Source organism: Physeter macrocephalus, chromosome 20 (assembly GCF_002837175.3).
Source record: "Physeter macrocephalus isolate SW-GA chromosome 20, ASM283717v5, whole genome shotgun sequence".
In the NCBI taxonomy this organism is placed as follows: Eukaryota; Metazoa; Chordata; class Mammalia; order Artiodactyla; family Physeteridae; genus Physeter; species Physeter macrocephalus.
In genome coordinates this window covers 51,029,152-51,051,009 of record NC_041233.1, presented here as the reverse complement: position 1 = coordinate 51,051,009, position 21,858 = coordinate 51,029,152, and the positions used below count along the sequence as shown (strand labels likewise).

Below are 21,858 nucleotides of genomic sequence, written 5' to 3'. Positions count from 1 at the left end.
ATACACACATATGTATACACACACAGACATATATATATATATATATATATATATATATATATATATATATATATACCCATGCACATATACAAAAGATACTTACCAGAACAGAATAAATGTGCAAACATCGGTAAACTGGGGAAAAATCAACAAGATCCTGAACAGTTAAGACCTGGAAAATAAAACCATTTTTAAAAAATTATAGGCCAAACTACTAGTCTACTGTTGAATAATATAAAGTTAGACAAGGAGAGATTCATGGACTTCGTGTTACTACATTTATCAACTATATAAAGCACACACTATAAACATAATGCCTTTTTTATTTTGTTTTGGCATTTGTTTAGTAATTCATTCTGCATATATTTATCATCATTGTTGACTATTTTAGATTATAAGGTAATAAAGGGGAGAGACTGTTTATCTTTAACATGCTTGATAGATTACCAGAAAATTGCTATGGATAACTAGATACATCATTATTGCTTCTGGTAAAGATGGTGCACAAATGTATGATTTACCTATAGATGAAGTTCCTTCTCTTATGCATGACTTATAATTATTTCATTAAATTGAAGAAATCATTATTATTTTATGGAACATTAACAAAGAAAAAAAAAACACTACCACTTGAAACTGTAGTATCATCAATTTTAAGATGTTTCCTGATTCTGAGATGTTAATAATATATATATATATAGGGCACGAACCCGTGTCCCCTGCATCAGCAGGCAGGTGGACTCTCAACCACTGGGCCACCAGGGAAGCCCAATAATATTTTTTAAAGTACACCTTACAATTAAAGAAACAGTAATATAAAGTCCCCCAAACTTGAGAAATAAACTATTTTTAAAGGAACACATTTCTATTCTCATGAATCCTCTGAGTGAACTTAAATTATTTTTATTATAGAGTTACTTATTTGGGAAAATGATAGAAACAAAATGTAGTAATAATTAAATAGATCGGAAAGAACAGGGAAACAACCAAGTTTCTCTTAGAGTATGGATTTGGGTGTCGGGCCTGATGGCAATGTTCCCAGCAATTAAAGATATACAAAACAGACTAGGGAAAATTGAGACACAAAGACTAGATGGTCCATTTTTACCATTCTGAACCTCAAGGGAGAAAAGACTTACAGAGATTCTCTGAATATTGATTAAGAAAGGGCAAAAAAGTAGATTTCAAAAACATTTATTTCATTTCAAGAGACTAATCAGGTCACATTAATTCCAAATTAGAAAGACATTAAACTATTTAAGGCTGTTTATTTATCTGTATATCAGACATCTACTATATATGCAAACATAAATGTATGTACATACATATATACATATTAATATACGTACACACACATATATATATACACACACACACACACACTCACAAATACATACAGACTCACTCATCCTCAGGCATATAATGCAAATGTACATACTGAACACTCAGTAGCTCCCCCAAACACAGAGAAGCCATGGACACATATTTATATGGCTCCTTTTTAATCAATCAATTAAAAGTTCTTACTACACCCCAACAGTGTCCTTAGAAAATGAATTTAAACTCTCACTGACAAGGCAAAACTTATAAACAATTGGGAATACTAGACTCCTTATGGTATTAACTAAATTCAAAAGGAATTCAACGGAAAAGATAAAAAGTAGTCTCAACAGAAGACTTTGTGGAGGGAACAAAAGAAGCACTAGGACTAGGAATGAATTTGAATGATGAGGATAAAAGAAAGCAAATATTTAGGACAATTTCAAGATTTCTAGACTTAGTAAAACTTTTTTAAGAAATTGAAAACTTAACTTTAATCATATTAAAATTATTTTGTAGTATCTCAGCACCAGCCGAAGGAAAAAAGGTAGGCTATCCAGAATTAGTCTAAATGGCAAGGTTAAGCCATCATGCAATTAAATGTCTGCCACAGGTAATTAAATTATGAGTGATCACTACAAAAATATCATTAAATTTACACTTTTACTGCTAATTATGGCAGAAAACCTAGGTTCAACTACCTGCAGCTTACAAATATAACCTACCATATATCTTGTTTATCTGTCAATTATTCAGTCTAACATTTCAGATGACTCCTTTGCCCTAATAGCTCATTACAAACTGATCTACGTAAATTCAGTTTCCACATGGCAAGACTGAGTGTCACACACACAACATTACAACTCAAGAGAAAAATAACATCCAATAATAGATGAGGGAGGGAGGTAGGAAAGAAAGGAAAAAAGGAAGAAAAGAAAGGAAGGAAGAAACAAAGATAGAAACAAAAAAAGATAGAAAGAAAGAGAAAGAAACAAATTCCCATCACCTCCTCTTCATTCTCATCCTCTTCCTCAAATACAGGTTTCAATACAATTTCACTCCTTTCTTCTGGAATTCTATCATTTATATACATAGTCTTCCCAAATTTTACATTATTTTGCTTCTGCAGAATAACACTGAAGAGTTTCTGCTGCTGTGCCTATTTGGGAAAAAGAAAAATTAAGATTATTTGAAAAATTATTGTAGTCAAAATTGGTTCAAGAAGTTATTCATATTTTCTCATCTTTTTAATGTCTGTAGGTGTAGGATCTGGAATGATGTCCCATTTTTGTTCATGATTTGAACCCTCCTTTTTTCAACAGTCTTGCAGGGGTTATCAATTTTATCTGAAAAGACTAAGAACTGACCCTTGTCTTTGTTGATCCTCCCTTTTGTATTTTTGTTTTCTATTATATTGTTCTCTACTCTTGATTATCTCCTTCCAGTTTCTTTTTTTCAATTTTAATTTATTGTGGTAAGCACCTTTAACATGAGATCTACCCTCTTAAATTTTTAAGTGTACATACATATTACATTATTAATATGTATATCAATAATTTAATACATTATTGTTGATAGGTATAATATTGATATTTATAGAAGACCTCTAGAGTTTGTTCATCTTTTTTTTTTTTTGGCCGCACTGTGCAGCTTGTGTGATCTTAGTTCCCCGACCAGGGACAGAACCGGGCCCACGGCAGTGAAAGCTCGGAGTTCTGAGACAGGCCTAGGACCTGGGACCCTTTGCTTCAGTGCTGCAGTACTTGCACCTGGACGAACCTCTCCTCCAGCAACAAAATACAAAGAAACTATAAGGGACTAAAAATAACTGCATGCATGCACAGTTGGGGCAAATTGTGGACAAAAGATACAAAGAGACCAAAAAACCCCACTGCCACTTTTTAAGAGCCCAGAGCAAAAGGAGGGTACTGCACATGCCCTCTACACACTAGGCCACCTAAAGGGTGGGCAAAACACCTAAGCCACCCCTCCAGCCTGACCCATGGACACACCCCTACCCTCACCCCATATAAGGAACAAGCTTGCCCCTCCTCAGGGAGTAAGCAAGCAAGGGAACCTGTTGTCTGTTCTCACTCCCCCTTGCTGCAGCAGGGGCCCCAATAAAGCCTTGGCTGAATTTCTTGTCTGGCCTCTAGTCAATTTCTACTGAATAGGGAAGGCCAAGAACCCTGGTAGGTATCACTAACCACTGGACTGCCAAGGAATTCCCTAGCACTTGTTCATCTATACTGAAACTTTATGTCTGTTGATTAGTAACTCCTCATTTCCCCCTGGCAACCACCATCCCACTCTTTTTTTTTTTTTTTTTTTTTTTGTGGTATGCGGGCCTCCCTCTGTTGTGGCCTCTCCCGTTGCGGAGCACAGGCTCCGGACGCGCAGACTCAGCGGCCATGGCTCACGGGCCCAGCCGCTCCACGGCATACGGGATCCTCCCAGACCGGGGCGCGAACCCGGTTCCCCTGCATCGGCAGGCGGACACGCAACCACTGCGCCACCAGGGAAGCCCATCCCACTCTTTGATTCTATGAATTTGACTAACTTAGCTGATAATTTCCTTTTTAAAGGCTGGATAGTATTCCATTATAGGTACATACCACATTTTCTTAATCCATTCATTTGTCAATGGACGTTTACATTGTTTCCACATCTTAGATATTGTGAATAATGCTGCAAAGAGCATGGGAGTGCTAATATTCGTCAAAACCCTGATTTCAGGTTTTTTGGATAAATATCCATAGTAGAACATATGATAGCTCCATTGTTAACTTTTTTAAAATTAGTTGATTTATTTTAATTTTTTTTGGCTGTGTTGGGTCTTGATTGCTGCGCACGGACTTTCTCTAGTTGTGGCGAGCAGTGCTCTTGGATGCGGTGCTCAGGCTTCTCACTGTGGTGGCCTCTCTTGCTGTGGAGCACAGGCTCTAGGCACATGGGCTTCAGTAGCTGTGGCATGAAGGCTCAGTAGTTGTGGTTCATGAGCTCTAGAGCGCAGGCTTAGTAGTTGTGGCACACGGGCTTAGTTGCTTTGTGGCATGTGGGATCTTCCCGGACCAGGGCTCAAACCCATGTCCCCTGCATTGGCAGGCAGATTCTTAACCACTGCGCCACCAGGAAAGTCCCCATTGTTAACTTTTTGAGGAACCTCCATACTGTTTTCCATAGCAGCTACACCATTATGCATTCCTGCCAACATTTTGCAAGAGTTCCAATTTCTCCACATCCTTACCAACACTTGCTATCTTTTTTCTTTATAACAGCCATCTTGAGAGGTGTAAGGTGACATCCCATTGTGATTTTGATTTGCATTTCCCTAATGGTTAATAACGTTTAGCATCTTTTCATATGTCTGTTGGCCACTTTTATGGCTCCTTTGGAGAAATGTCTTTTCAAATCCCTAGCTCATTTTTTAATCAGGTGATTAGTTTTGTTTTGTTTTTTGCTGTTAAGTTGTATGATTTCCTAACATATTTTGGAGACTAACCCCTAATCAGATATACAGTTTGCAAATATTTTCTTCCATTCCGTAGGTTGTCTTTTCACTCTGTTTCCTTTGCTATGCAGAAGCTTTTGAGTTAGATGTAATTCCACTTATTTTTGTTTATGTTGCCTGTGCTTTTTGTGTCATATCAATACTTCTACTTTCATTGAGTTTAATTTGCTACTGTTTCTTTAACTTCTTGAAATGGATACTTAGGATCATTAATTTCTGCCTTTCTTTACTTATTTATAAATTTAAGCCTACAAATTTCCCTTAAACTTGAATTTTATCATATCCTACAAGTTTTTCATATATCATTTTCATTATAATTCAATTCAAAATATTTTCTGGTTTCAAATGAGTTTCTTCTTTGACCCATGGGTTATTTAGAATTTTATTTCTTAATTTCCAAATATATAGGGATTTTCTACTTATCTATTTATTACCAGTTTCAGGAATAATTCCAATGTGGCCAGAGAATATGTTCTGTATTATTTCAATCCTTTGAAATGTACTGACATTTCCTCTATGGACCAAAACATAATCAATTTTGATAAATGTTCTTTAAAAATGTATATTCTGAAATCAAGAGATACAGTGTTACATGTGTCAATTAGGTCAGGGTTGCTAATCATTATTTTAAAGGACTAAATCCTTACTACATCTATTGGCTCTAGTAGTTACTGAGAGGAGCGTTGAAATCTATTATGACTGTCAAGATGTCTATTTCTCCTTTTAATTCTGACAATTTTTGCTTTTATATATTTTGAGACTATGTCATTAGATAGAAATAAATTTAGAATTGTTTATTTTCCTGATGAACTGAACCTTTTATCACTATGAAATGTTACTCTTTCTTAAGCTTTTTGTCTTAAAGCCTACTTTAATATTAATGTACATACATCAGCTTTCTCTTGGTTAATCTTTTCATGATACATCTCTTCCATCCTTTTGCTTTCAACCTCTCTATATGTTTATATGTAAGATATGTCTTCTGAAAGCAGCATAATTTAACAGAGTTTTTAAAACTCATATCAATTCCCCTCCCAACTTAAATGTGGTTGTTGTTTCACACTGATAATTCTATACATACATAAACCTTATAAGATGATTTTGTTTCATACAGTCAACAGATATGTAGTTTTATCCCAAATAGTTGCCCTTTCTATTTACTTCTGCATCTCTGGCCTTCTAACTGGGATGATTTTATGTCTGAAAACACTAATATTTCCTTTTGTGCAGGTCTGCTAGAAAAAAATTCTCTAGGTTTATATTTATCTGAAAAATACCTTAATTTCACCTTCATTTCTAAAAGATTTTTGCTGGGTACAGAATTCTAGGTTGACACATAAGGCTTACCAGCACTTCAGATATACTTTTCACTATGTTTTGGCTTCCACTGATTCTGCTGAGAAGTCAGCTATTGACTGATATTATTATTGTCCTTTTGAAGATAATATATTTTTCCTCTGGCTGTTTTAAAATTTTTCATCGTTAGTTCTCAGTATTTTACTATTATATGCCTAAATATGGGTTTGTATTTCTTCTGCTTAGAATTCATAGCACTTTTGTGGCTTCAAGGTCTGTCCATATTTTTTATGCCCTATTCTCTCTCTTTTCTCCTTCTGGGACTATAATTACATATACATTAAACCTTTTCACCTTACCCCATATGTCTCTAAGCTCTTTCCTGTACTTTCCATTCTTTTGTCTTTCTGAGCTTCGGTTTGGATATTTTCCTCTGACCTATCTTCTGGTTCATTAATTCCTTCTTCAGCTGTGTCTAATATGTTCTGCCTCCTATATGATGAGTTCTTAATTTGTTAATATATTTTCAGTTTTAGAATCTCCAGATGATTCGCTTTATGGTTTCCAATGATCTCCAAATTCTCAATCTTGTCTTATAATTCCTTGATTACACTGGGTTGGTCAAAAAGTTCATTCAGGTTTTTCCATAACATCTTACAGAAAAACCCGAATGAACTTTCTGGCCACGCCAATATTAATTAATTAATATTAAAGTCTATGTCTAATAGTTCCATTATTTAGACTTTGTTTTGCATCCTAGAGTTAAGCTTTATATCAATCACCAATGAGTATACTCCTCTTCCTTTGAGTGATTCAGGTCAAATAATGATTCAATTATTTTAATGACCTTTGGTCTGGAGCACTGTCAAGGTTTTACAAAACAATTACCACTAATTCTTTTTTAAGAGGAAAACCAAATACATTAAGTTAAAAACACTAGAAAAATTTAAAAGATATGATACATACAGGAACATAAATAAAATATGCTGCCTTAATTCCAATGGATTATTTGTAGAGAAAAATGTCTCCTAACCTCACAGAAGGAACTATGGTTATCAAGTTGCAAGTATATTTTATTTTCCACAGAAAATGACCACAGCTAGTGAAGACTAGGAATGCAGAAGCTGTTATCCCACAACTGACTTAATTATTGACAAAAATGAACACTTTTACAGATTAATAAGTTGAGAAGCCTTATTTATTTTTTTTGGCGGTACACGGGCCTCTCACTGTTGTGGCCTGTGCTGCGAAGCACAGGCTCCGGTCGCGCAGGCTCAGCGGCCATGGCTCACGGGCCCAGCGGCTCTGCGGCATGTGGGATCCTCCCGGACCGGGGCACGAACCCGTGTCCCCTGCATCGGCAGGCGGACTCTCAACCACTGCGCCACCAGGGAAGCCCTCTTATTTTTTTTTTTTACGCATTTTAGTGATACTTCACTATCAGAACTTCATTATCAGAGACTGAAAAAAAACATAGGCTTAATTCCAGGATTTTAATTTCCTTACATAATGCATATTAGTGGAACATTCCCTCTGTTGTGATAGGTCAGATTGTAGCTACTCTGTTCTGTTAGCATGTAGAAAGTTTACCCACTGCCTCTTTAGGGTGAATTTTCTCTGAGGAATACACTACTGCTAATCAGACCTTTCTAATCCCAGGTAATCAGACAATGCAAATCACAGAAATCTAGCTCTGCCCTCACCTAGACCTTAAGGCTGGCTCCAGAGGCTTGTGCTTAAGAAAATCATTATCCCTTCTCCTCCATTACCATTATTAACCTATTCACTGAAAAAAAAATCAGAATTCCCTTTCTCCCTCTGTGCCCAAACTTATTTTGTCTATGATTTTTGGTTTTCAGAGTAAAAAATCATTTATTTACAACACTGCTTCCAAACAGTGTTATGTACAAAACTAACATTTCACACGTTATCAATAGATACTCCTTGAAAAAAGGGTTCTATGCTCAAATAAGTAAGATAAATATTACATACTTTACCTCCCTTCCAGGGGATTTACAATTCATAAGAAATATGCTTAACTTTATTTAACCCAGGTTTCCAAAACTTATTTGACCATTTAGTCCCATTTTCCCCTAAAGAACACTATTAAAATGTGTGCCAGGGGATATAATATGAAAATGTTAACTGAGACTATGAACTTTAGGTATTTAATGACTAATTAAGCATCAGACTACTCATAGTGGATTCATCTATCACATTAGAATGAGGAAAAAAAAACCACTACAAACACAAGTCTGCCTTTTACTTTAAAAAGTTCTCCCTAGAGAAGCTAAAGCTCAGCTCTAAATTCCTTCAAAAAAAACTTTTTGTGCATCTCATGCTAGGCACAGTGCTAGATCTCAGGAAGGTAAAAATAAATAGGATATATCCCCTCACTTTAAAAACTCACTGTCCAGTTAAAAACACAAAATATGCAATTATAATGTAGTGTGAAAAGTACAACAGACATATGCACTGAGGAGGAAGAGACTATCTCTTGCTAGCAGTAGGGAGACAGAGGAAGGTAGATTTTACAGATGAAGTGATACTTAAGTCAGCTTTTCGGGGGGAAAAAAGCAGCAATTCATCAGACTGGAAAATTTAGAAGAATGGAAGGCATTCTAGGTAGAGGAAACAACCAGTGTAGTCAAAAACTTATGAGATGTATACTTCTGCAGCACACAGGAAGAGGGAGTATCCAGAGATGAGGCTTTTGTTTCATGCTGAGGAATCTGAACTTAGGTAAAGAGCAACTGGGAATCACTGAAGAGTGAGTGATGTGGTTATACTTGAATTTTAGGATAATAAGCAAAAGGAGAAAAGACTAGAGATAAGGAGAATAATTAATTTGATATAACAACAGTCAGGGTATGTACAGCAGAGGATACAGAATCTACAGATATTTAGACGTAAAATTGATAGTTACTAAGTAGGACTTTGTAACAAACTACATAGAGTATAAATACTCCTGAAAAGTCTAAAGTATTCCCCAGTTTCTGGCTTGTGAAAATAGGAGATACTGCTATCTGAGATAGGAAATAACAGAAAACACAGATTTAGTGAGAAGATAATGAGGTTACTTTTAGAAATGCTAAGTTTGAAGTGCCTATAGGACATTTGAGTGAATATATAACAAGCAAATCCATAAACCAGACATGAGATCATAGAATTAAACACAAGATATAGAGAACCTCCAAGGGAGGGAGCTACTTAGCAAAATACAAGGTTTCCATTTATGTCACCTAAGGAGATTCCAGAACCAAACTGTGATTCTGACAAAGTGATGACACCTTATGAGAGACTCCAGAAGGCTGCTTCCAATGCTCAAAAAAACAACAAGATATTAAATGGGTGCAAGAAGGGAAACCAAAATTGAACAAAACACAAATTTTCTTATCAGATCTTAAGGACTCTAGTTGTTCCACCATAAGAAAGCTCTCTAACCTCTCAGTTTCGTGGGAGACACCTTCTAAAAGAAAAATTGTAAGGAAAAAAATCCCTATAGACAGATGATTAGGAAAGGTTCCTATATAAAACATCTGTCTTTTGGTTGCAGAGGTAGGGAGCTTGATTGTTTATACAAAAAAAAAAAAAAAAAAGTGGTGAACTAGGAAAAGTCTATTCCTGCCCAGCAGGAAATTCTCATAAACCTTAAGTCCTAGAGCCCATGATTAATTTGGTGGACTGCCTAGGTAGAAAAAGTCCAAAACCAGTCTACGAAAAACAGGTCAGAGAGAATAAGTTTAATAATGAAACTCTTAATTAAAATGTATAATGGAACAAGAACTTTAAACTACTGTTCACATCTTCACATTGAAAAATCTTCCATGTGATTGTGTTTTTTATCCCCATGGCATACACAGAATTCCTTGTCCAGATGTAGGAGAAAAAGTACTGAAAACAAGAAGGCAAGATACTGAAGGCAAGAACATAACATTGAAGAGCTCACCAGTGGGGAAGAACATTCACTCATCAGAGGCAATCACTCAGGAAGACTTAAGATCCTGAGAACAATGGGAGGTGTTATGGGAAGAGTCAACTGCTTCTCTGACTCCCATTTTTAGCATAAAATGTACCAGCAGTCCTGTGACCATCTTGAAGTGTTGAAGTGTCAGCAGTGGAGGAGAAAGATGATCTCTTCAGAGGAAAACTATGAAATCCCACATTTTATTCTAGCTTAACAGTGAGTTAATATCCAATCTTTTGGTTCTACCGGGGCTTTCTTAACCTATATAGTTCTCTGGAATAATCATATTATCTAGATTCAGAATCTCTGGATTCTTTTCCTGAACTTGGCTTCAAATCTTACTCTTTTACACTTTCTTAATATTTATTTTTTCCAGGCTACTAATGTGATGTTCAAACTCTAACTCGCTGGCCTACACTTCTACTATTTCTGTTCCTATAACACCACCCACAACTAACCATATTCCCACCATCCCAATGGTAGGGAAAACAGCCCCAGGCCTAGCTTTCATAGAAAAGAGAGGCAAAAAGTGTGGTTTAAATTCTGCTTAGTAGCTTCTTCTTATTTACAGCAACTAAAGATATTTTGGGGAATTCCCTGGAGGTCCAGTGGTTAAGACTCAGTGCCCTCACTACCAGGGTCCAAGTTTGATCCCTGGTCAGGGAACTAAGATCCCACAAGCTACTCAGCGCGGCCAAAAAACAAAAAAACAAAAAAAGAATTTCTGTCAACCAAGTATTTAACTAATCTTAACAAGAGATAACTATTAAAATAATTTGAAAATCAAATCTGCTATATGGAGAAAAGGAAACCCTCATAAACTGTTGATGGGAATGTAAATTGGTGCATCCGCTGTAGAAAATAGTATGGAGGTTTCTCAAAAAACTAAAAATAGAGCTACCCTATGACCCAGCAATTCCACTCCTGGGTATACATCCAAAAGCAAAAACAAAAACACTAATTAGAAATGATACATAAACCCCAATGTTCATAGCAGCATTATTTACAATTGCCAAGATATGAAAGTAACCTAAGTGTCCAATACACAGATGAATGGATAAAGAAGATGTGAGATATAGATGCGCGCACGCGCACACACACACACACACACACGCACAATGGAATACTACTCAACCATAAAAAAGAATGAAATTTTGCCATTTGCAGCAACATGAATGGACTTGGAGGGCATTATGCTAAGTGAAAGAATTCAGAGAAAGACAAATACTGTATAATACCACTTATACATAGAATCTAAAAAATACAGCAAACTAGTGAATATAACAAAAAAGAAGCAGATTCACAGATACAGAGAACAAACTAGTAGTTACCAGTGGGGAGAGGGAAGAGGGAGGGGCAATATAGGGGTATGGGATTAAGAGGTACAAACTAATAGGTATAAAATGAGCTACAAGGATATATTATACATGTGGAATAGAGCCAATACTTTAAAGTAACTATAAATGAAGTATAACCTTTAAAAATTGTGAATCACTATATTGTACACCTGTAACTTACATAACATTGTACATCAACTATACTTCAATAAAAAAATAAAAATTTAAAAAATAATAATAAAACAATGAGAAAAGTAAAAAAAAAAGAAAAGAAAGAAAGAAAAGAAAATCTGCTATAGTCCATCTTCAGGTAAGAAACACTTAACTACAAATTTTTTTTTAAATGAGACAACTTTTAAAAAACATTGTTGTATATCCTCACAAGTCCTACATTATTGTACATAGTTTTCATTTTTTAAAGTAAATTCATCCTGGTAAAGAATTTTCAAAATCAATGCATACTCAAAGTAAAACAATCTATTAAACAAGGCAAATTAACACAGAATATAATACTGTGTAAAGCTGAAACAATAGAAATATAATGGAGATTATCTGATTTATAGGCAATCCTTTAAAAGTTAAAATAGGAAGAAACTTCAAATACTGAATTTTAATTTCCTCTGCTGTGGCAATAATCTGATACAGACATATTTCTTTAATTAGAAAAATGAACAGACAACCTAATCAAAAAATGGCCAGAAGACCTAAACAGACATTTCTCCAAAGAAGACATACAGATGGCCAATAGGCACATGAAAAGATGCTCAACATTGCTAATTATTAGAGAAATGCAAATCAAAACTACAATGAGGTATCACCTCACAGCAGTCAGAATGGCCATCATTAAAAAGTCTACAAATGATAAATGCTGGAGAGGGTGTAGAGAAAAGGGAACCCTCCTACACTGTTGGTGGGAATGTAAATTGATACAGCCACTATGGAAAAAAAAGTATGGAGGTTCCTTAAAAAACTAAAAATAGAGTTGCCATAACATCCAGCAATCCCATTCCTGGGCCATATCCAGAGAAAACTCTAATTCAAAAAGATACATGCACCCCAATGTTCACAGCAGCACTATTTATGATAGCAAAGACATGGAAGCAACCTAAATGTACATTAACAGATGAAGGGATAAAGAAGATGTGGTGTATATATATATATATATATATATATATATATAATGGAATACTACTCAGCCATAAAAAGAATGAACTAATGCTATTTGCAGCAACATGGATGGACCTAGAGATTATCATACTAAGTGAAGAAAGTAAGAAAGAGACAAATACCATACAACATCACTTATAAGTGGAATATAAAATATGATACAAATGAATTTACTTACAAAACAGAAACAGACTCATAAACACAGAAAACAAACTTAGAGTTACCAAAGGGGAAAGGGGGTGGGGGAGGGATAAATTAGGAGTTTAGGATTAGCAGATACAAACTACTATATATAACATAGATAAACAACAAGGTCCTACTGTTTAGCACAGGGAACTGTATTCAATATCCTGTAATAAACCATAATGGAAAAAAAAACATGAAAAAGAATATATATACTTATAACTGAATCACTTTGCTGTAAACCAGAAACACAACACTGTAAACCAACGACACTTCAATTTAAAAAAAAAGAAAAAAGAGGGACTTCCCAGGTGGCACAGTGGATAAGACTCCGCTCTCCCAATGCAGGGGGACCAGGTTCAATCCCTAGTCAGGGAACTAGATCCCACATGCATGCCACAACTAAGAGTTCGCATGCCACAACTAAGGAGCCCACCTGCCACAACTAAGGAGCCCTGGAGCCGCAGCTAAGGAGCCCACCTACTGCAACTAAGACCCGGCGCAACCAAATAAATAAATAATTAATTAAAAATTTTTTAAAAAAGAAAATAAAAGCTTCTCTAAAGTAGTTTGTAATACTTGAGAAAAAATCAGGAGTTAGAAAGCATGATGAACATAGTTTTATTTCTATGACACTGTGATTATTGGGGGGTTGTAACAGCAAACTCTTATAAGTTTTAATTCATTTAAATAACTTTAAAACTTTTTATTACTGAAAATTTCAAATACAAAGTAAACAGATAAATATAATGAACTCTCAAGTTCACATCACCTATCTTCAACAATTAATGTTCATACATCCTTCTTTCATCGATGTCTTTACCTACTCACTCCACAAACACCCCATGCATTGTTTACAATTTTTTTCAGATAAGACTTACATATATTAAAATATACAGATCAACTATACAATTTTGACAGGCGGATATACTTTGTCATGGTATAGAACATTTCCATCTCCCCAGAAAGTTCCCTTGTGTCCCTTCCCAGGCAATCTCCCCACCCAGAGGCAGCTACTGTGTTGATTTTTTTTTTTTTTAACCTTAAATTAGTTTTGCCTGCTTTATAATTGCATGCAAATAGATATAAGTGTGTGCTTTTCTGTGTCCAGCTTCTGTAGGTCAGCATAATGTCTGGGAGATTCATATGTGTTGTGACACATATCAGAAATTCATTCCTTCTTATTGCTAAGTAATATTCCATTGCATGAGTATAGCACAATTTGTGTATCCATTCTCCTTCTGATGTCCATTTGGCTTGTTTCCAGTTTTTGGCTAGTTGTGAACAAAGCTGCTGAGCATCGAGCATCATGAGGATGTGCTTTCATTTCTCATTGGTAATACCTAGGAGAGGAACTGCTGATTCAAAAGGCAGGTACATTAATTTTATAACTGCCAAATATTTTCCCATTGTTTGCCTTTTTGTTACTGAGCTGTAGGAGTTAATTCAAAGATAATACTTTCAATTTGCTTTAAAAAGAGAACAATTTATAACCTTAGCATAAAAGGGCTCCCACTTGCCTCTGTAGCTGCCACTTTTTAGCTAATTTTATACCAAATTTGACTGCTGAAAAAGTTAATGTGATACTACATACATGGGGAAGATTGCTGAGAGATCAGTTGGTTTTTTTAACCTTAAATTAGTTTTGCCTGCTTTATAATTGCATGCAAATAGATATAAGTGTGTGCTTTTCTGTGTCCAGCTTCTGTAGGTCAGCATAATGTCTGGGAGATTCATATGTGTTGTGACACATATCAGAAATTCATTCCTTCTTATTGCTAAGTAATATTCCATTGCATGAGTATAGCACAATTTGTGTACCCATTCTCCTTCTGATGTCCATTTGGCTTGTTTCCAGTTTTTGGCTAGTTGTGAACAAAGCTGCTGAGCATCGAGCATCATGAGGATGTGCTTTCATTTCTCATTGGTAATACCTAGGAGAGGAACTGCTGATTCAAAAGGCAGGTACATTAATTTTATAACTGCCAAATATTTTCCCATTGTTTGCCTTTTTGTTACTGAGCTGTAGGAGTTAATTCAAAGATAATACTTTCAATTTGCTTTAAAAAGAGAACAATTTATAACCTTGGCATAAAAGGGCTCCCACTTGCCTCTGTAGCTGCCACTTTTTAGCTAATTTTATACCAAATTTGACTGCTGAAAAAGTTAATGTGATACTACATACATGGGGAAGATTGCTGAGAGATCAGTTGGTGAATCAAGTTAGATCAACTTTACTTAATTAAATAAGGAATAACTGCAAACCAAAGAAGAAATGCTGATGAAATCCATTCTAAACAAAAATAAGGAAAGCTAAGAAAAAGCTAAAACTAAACAAAAACAAGTATTTTATGTAAGTAAAAAAAGTAAACTTTGGGTATATTCTATAACCTAGATTATTAACTAACATTAAATTAAAAGTCTCCTTTTTAAGAATGTCTGTATGTGTAAAACTGAGTCACTCTGCTGTACAGCAGAGATTGGCACAGCATTGTAAATCAATTATACTTCAATAAATAAATAAAATTCTACTTTTTAGTCTCACCTGTTTCATTGCTGTTTCACCTATTTTGTCAGAATGTTTGCGAATGCTTTCCAAAAAGTCTTTGAGATCAGACATGGAGATTTCTTTAATGTCTTCACGGAGCTTAGGAAGATTTTCTATCATTAGCTGACAAAACCGGTATTGACTAACCCGGGGAAAATACACATTCTCTAATTGTTCCATAGTTTTTAGAGCAGAATAATACCTGTGAGAAGTTAAAAAGAACACTCTATAAAAAGTTCTTATTACATTTATTTTACAAGTAAGTCCAAATAATCAGTCCAACACTCCCAACAAAAAGGATATTGTTACAGTAAAAATAAATAAAATTAACATTTATTGCTATTTACTAAGCACAAACTATAAACCATATGAAAAAGTTGCAGGATGAAAATTCACTAACAACTTCTTTACTTCAGTTCACCTAAATCTATAACATCACAAGCATTATCACAGTCATCACAATACCTTAAATGTATATATGTACAATAGTTCCAAAATTTTTAATTAGAATATTTAGTTATTTGATATATGATTTCATGATATCTCTCCCATCCACATCACCTACCATCAAAAAAGTACACAGCACACGTTTAAATCAAATTAAAGTAAAATTTTTTTTTTTTTTTTTTGCGGTACGCGGGCCTCTCACCGCTGTGGCCTCTCCCGTTGCGGAGCACAGGCTCCGGACGCGCAGGCTCAGCGGCCACGGCTCACGGGCCCAGCCACTCTGCAGCATGCGGGACCCTCCCGGACCAGGGCACGAACCCGCGTCCCCTGCATCGGCAGGCAGACTCCCAACCACTGCGCCACCAGGGAAGCCCCAAAAGTAAAATATATTTTAAGAAAAATTTTTTGGAAAATTTTACACTATTTAAGGCAATTAGAAATAATATTGTGTCACAAAAACCATTTAAAAAGCCATTAATAGTGTAATTTTTTTTTCAATTCAAAAAATATTTCTTGAATGCCTATTACTTATAAAAGCATTGGTGAAGATGGTGGTGTGGGAAGACGTGGAGTTAGCATCTCCCCAAAACTAGGGCTCCTGCCAGCCACTGGTGCGGGACTGTGATGCCCAAGGAGATGGGAGTGAACCAGTTGGAGGTAGGGGGACTGAGCGGGGAGGAGAAGTGGAGGCCAGACAGGATCGGCGCCCCTGAAGCCAGGGAGATCAGGAGAGGCAGGTGGGAGGGACTCTCTGGGAGGAGCGGGAGAGGAGCGGAGGGTGATCGATCGCCTGGCCCACTGGGCCGGGGGAGCCTGGTGAGCTCCCAAGCCTGTCCCCCCACCTCCAAAGCCCCATCCAGGCCACGCGGGTCCTGGAGGCATAGGAGGGAGGCAGGGGAGATCAGGAGAGGCAGGTGGGAGGGGCCCTCCGGGACAGAGGAGCAGGAGAGGAGAGGAGGGTGTTTGCCCTGACCACTGGAGCCCAGGAAGCCTGCTGGGCTCCCAGGTGAGGTCCCCCGCCCTCTGAGACCAGGGGTGGGGGGCACGTCTGGGAACCTTCTGTTCCTTGAGCCTAAGCCCCACCGCCCACAGCCCCCAGGGCCTTTTCCAGACCTGTGGGTCCAGAGCATTGGCCCCACCCACTGCCCAAACGTCGCCCTTGCTTAGGCCCCGCCCTCCACATCCAAGGCCTCGCTCCGCCCCCCTTTTTCTTCCATTTTCCTCCTCCTCTTTTTTACTATTGTGGTACTGATATACCTCCCGGTCGTTGATTCATCTATCTATATATATATATATATTTTGTGTGTGTGTGTGTGTGTGTGTGTGTGTGTGTGTGTGTGTGTGTGTGTGTGTGCTTATTTTATTTTTTACTTTGTTATTCTTTTTTTTTTTGCCACCCCACAGGGCTTGCAGGATCTTGGTTCGCGAGCCCGGGGTTGGGAATAATCTCCTGCAGTGGGAGCTCCGAGTCCCAACCACTGGACTAACAGAGACCTTGGTACATCCAACCTGACTTAAAACACTGATATCTGTGCGACAAAAAATAATTTTTTTTAAAGAAGAAAAAGAGGGACTTCCCTGGTGGTGCAGTGGTTAAGAGTCCGCCTGCCAATGCAGGGGACACGGGTTGTATCCCTGGTCCAGGAATCTCCCACATGCCAGGGAGCAACTGAGCCCATGCGCTCCGACTACTGAGCCTGCACTGTAAGCCCGTGAGCCACAACTACTGAGCCCACATGCCACAACTGCTGAAGCCCGCGTGCCTAGAGCCCGTGCGTGCTCCACAAGAGAAGCCACCACAATGAGAAGCCCGCGCACTGCAACAAAGAGTAGCCCCTGCTTGCCGCAACTAGAGAAAGCCCACGCGCAGCAACGAAGACCCAATGCAGCCAAAAATAAATAAATAAATAAATTTATAAAACTAAAAAAAAGTTTTAAAAATAAACTCACTTTCACGTAAAAAAAAAAAGTAGGTTCACAAACTACCCAGCACAATGGAAGTAAACAGACCCACCCACATCAAAGCTCACACCAGGAAATTACAGACCACAGATGACAAAGAGAAGATACTAAAAGAGAGAAAATGTGGGTCACAAACTATGGATGAGAAATCAGAATGACTTCAGACTTCTCAATGGCAAATGTGGAAGCTGGAGGGCATGAAAGATAGGGGTGTGTGTGTGTGTGTGTGTGTGTGTGTGTGTGAGATATAATAAGCCTACCTAGCATGCATATGCAGATCTTACTTTCTAAATACCATTACTCACTAAAAGGAGCTGTACTTTGGAGGACGCCTCCAGATCTAGGACAAGAAAAGTACAACATGAGCCTGGAACATCTTACTCATTGTATGATAAGTAAGAAAGCACTCAAAGACAAATGACACAGGAACTGGCTTAAGGGGTTCCCCTAGCCAAACTGGGGACAATTTGTGCATCAAAAAGAATAAAGAGAATTACAGATTATAACTCATTTATTTTTTAAAAATCTGTGAGTCCATAGAGATAATCAGAAAAACAAAGAGCTAAAAAGACGAAAAGTTCTTTACATAAAAAAGCCAGCTAATAAATGTTAAAGGAATGATAGAAGTATAAAAATCACCATTTTGTAACCCCAATGTGATAAGTGACTAAAATAAAAATCCTAAAACCACTGGGTGAAAGACTGTCAAGAAACAGGACTCAAAATATCACCCCCCACAGATTATTTATTAATTGCAAAGAGAAAAATATACCTTTTCTTAAGAGATCTGATAGCCATCCCCTTAAGCAAATGATCAAATTTAGGATAACCTAGAGATAATCTGATAGCATATACCTTCTGATGTCATACACAATACGACTTATGTTGTACTCATGCCAAAAACATGTAATCTGCATCTAATCATGAGAGAATGATCAAACAAATCCAAAATGCCCTGGTCTACAACTAACCTTTTCTTTGTTTTTCATGAAAAACAAAGAAAAGTGGGAAGACTATTCTAGATTACAGTGACAAAAAAATACATACTAACCAATATTTCAGGAAGGAAAAGAAGATATAAGACATTTTGGGGACAACTGTGTAAATTTAGATATAAATATTAGATTATGAAATATCTGAAGAAATATATAATGTCCCAAGCTTGAAAATAGAGAAGTAATAGTAAAAGTTAGTTATTTAATGACATAAATGTAAATACCAAAATAATTTCTTAAAAGAGGTAAAGGTTTTTGCCCCTAGGAAGGAGGAATGGTGAATGGCAAAAAGGGAAGGTGATGTCTGGTTTTTTTTTTTGCAACAAACACACAGAACTATTAACTATTATTGTACTTAAAATATAAGGATGTACAACTTTGATAGATAAAATACAATAAATTAATAATATACACATAAAATAAAAGACTCTTGCACAGGCTCCGGGCGCACAGGCTCAGCGGCCATGTCTCACGGGCCCAGCTGCTCCGCGGCATGTGGGATCTTCCCAGACTGGGGCACGAACCCGTGTCCCCTGCATTGGCAGGCGGACTCTCAACCACTGCGCCACCAGGGAAGCCCTAAAAGACTCTTTCAGAATAGATTATGGCTCATGTATTAGTTAGGAACAAAATCATTCTACTAATTAGTACCAATTGGTAAAGACCAATAAAAGTAATAATAATAAAAGTAAAGCACTACGAAGCAGAACATACACAAATCTGAGTACAGATTTGCATATACTGCGATGTGAAAATTAAGCAGTTATTAATAAAGAAAAAATGATTATTTCAAGCACATCTCATTCTGATTTTTCTATGTAATTTAAAATTGTCATCTTTAAAACATTTTAAACATAATTACATCTAATGCTCCTACAGCAATTCATAAACTACTTTAAATTACTTTATCTTTCATCTGTCATGTATTCATATGTATTATAAAAGAGAACATGAACTACACTAGCCCAGATTGTCAAAATGTAACTACCCACACTTTGCTTTCACAAAGTACACACTTAGCCTTTGATCGTATGCGTTAATGTGTTAAGTTAATCAATATTTTTTCATTCCTGTTCAGTTGTCTATTTGTTCTTCATCAATATTATCAATCTCTGATATCAATTACAAAGGACAAGGATCCACAAATAAATGGCTAAGGACTGCTTTACTGAATGATCCTGATGGGCAAATTGCATTAACAAAGAATAGTTAAACACAGAAAAGCAAAACTTCAGATGATTCACTATAATTTACAGTAATTTTATCTATGCTCTCAGTAATAGGAAAAAAACCTCTTATTAAAAACAATTAGGAAAGAAAACAACTCACCTTTTTGCACTCATCTGTTCTTTCAGCTTACTGTACATTTCCAGCACTGCATTAAAAAATATAACTTATTTTAGCTTTCAAAATAAAAAAAATTTTTGAGAGATGAAAAAAATTAAAGCAGGGAAGAACATATAAATTCAGTAATTTTCTCTGTACCTTGATTTAGGCTTATATTTTCAAATAAAATTTTATACCTCAATTAAATGAAAACATTTTAATTTCTACATATATTGAACATTATATTATATAAATTAATACATTATATTGAACTGGGAACACTTGTACATGCTGACACCTATAACTGAGACATCAATCTAGTAACAGTTATCCTAATCAGAAACTTACTAATATCTCTTCCTGCAGTGGAAGTGGAAGTTTGGATTTTAGTTATTTGAGAGAGAAAGTTGAGCAACGTGAGATTAATTGATTTTGATTCAATATACCAAATAAAATAATGCAACTGTGTTACAGCTCACTAAACAAAATTTTACACCAAACACAGAGAGAAAGAAAAAACTCAAAAGTTTACAGCGGAGAGTAAATTATAATAAAGGCATAAATAAACATAACAAAGTATCTATATTTGTTTTATCATTTCCATCGAAGGCTCAGAAATACAATTATTCAATAAAATTGTTATAAGCTTCAGCAAGAAGACACACTGCCACCAAAAAGGTTTTAATGCAACAATGTAGATTACCGTTCATCCTTAGTAAAATTTCAAAGTATAAAGTAGGTAAATTACTGTTAGATTATCAAGTCAGCTCACATTTTCCTAGACAAGAGAGATAGACACATTTTTTTTTCAGATTTTTTACAGTCTTATGGCTACTCCCTAGGGGGCTTCAGGTTCATAAAAGATATTGTTTAACTGCCTGAAAAACCATAAAAACTGCAATGGTGGCTATAATGAACCAGCCCTAACTCTTTAGACCCTATGTATATCTCTATCCAAGTCCCTTTATTGCAATGCAATGTATCTCACATTTTCCAATCAAAGAGTTACAGTGAACACATAACCTAGGAAAGAGCCTAAAAAACTGCTGCTACAAGTATAAACTTTCTTTGAAGTCTCCTGTTTTATCTCAACAATTCATGTAAATTTCACATCTACCTTATATTATTTCCATATCGTTTTCATATAAAAATAATGCTTTCCTCAAAAATAATTAATTAACTAATACACCAGGAAAATGCATTGTTTACCCTGTGACTTCTTATATCCTCTCATACTCCTCTTAATCTAAGGAGGAGTTAGGCAGTTGTACAGTAATGGCTTACTTGTCTTTATTCACATTAGATGGTGGGACCCTTCAGAGCTGGGACTATATCATTTTCAACTTTATATTTCCAATACCTACCATAATGCCTGACACAAAAAAGTATGTATGAGTGTATAATTAGATAGAAGGATAGATGGAGGAAAGGAGGTAGCTCTGGATGTGGCTATTAAGAACACAATGTTGATATGAACTCAGATTTCCTGTCCAGCCTTGAGAGCAAAGACAGTAGCAGTAAAAAAAAAATCTAGCTTCTACTTCCCTTTATTTCTCTATTTCAAATAGCCCACTAGGGTTGAATAAGATGAATTTACTCTTTCTTATTCCATCAGTACCCAATTTTTTAGGCTTATTACCATTCAGGGACAAAGCATTCAAACCTAGAGGCTGTGTTCATGACTATTTCAGTGTATCTGATGGTGACAAAGAGGTATTATTAAGCATTACTATAAGGAAATAGGTTTCTCAACCCTAAAAGCTAACATAATAAGCAGACATTTTATTTACTCAAAGTTA

At 36.2% G+C, this 21,858-nt stretch overlaps 1 protein-coding gene across 7 annotated transcripts in view; it reads right to left on the bottom strand.

The window, feature by feature from the left end:
• EXOC6 (exocyst complex component 6) overlaps window positions 1-21,858 on the bottom strand; it is a 216,631-nt gene that overhangs the window by 142,843 nt on the left and 51,930 nt on the right. For all 7 annotated transcript variants that reach the window (XM_055081380.1, XM_024121372.3, XM_055081382.1 and 4 more), the window contains 4 exons: window positions 20,063-20,108; window positions 15,327-15,531; window positions 2,327-2,479; window positions 104-172 (listed from right to left, as the gene is read on the bottom strand). In XM_055081380.1, coding sequence (XP_054937355.1) covers window positions 104-172; window positions 2,327-2,479; window positions 15,327-15,531; window positions 20,063-20,108 — 473 coding nt within the window. The remainder of the gene's footprint in view (window positions 1-103; window positions 173-2,326; window positions 2,480-15,326; window positions 15,532-20,062; window positions 20,109-21,858) is intronic.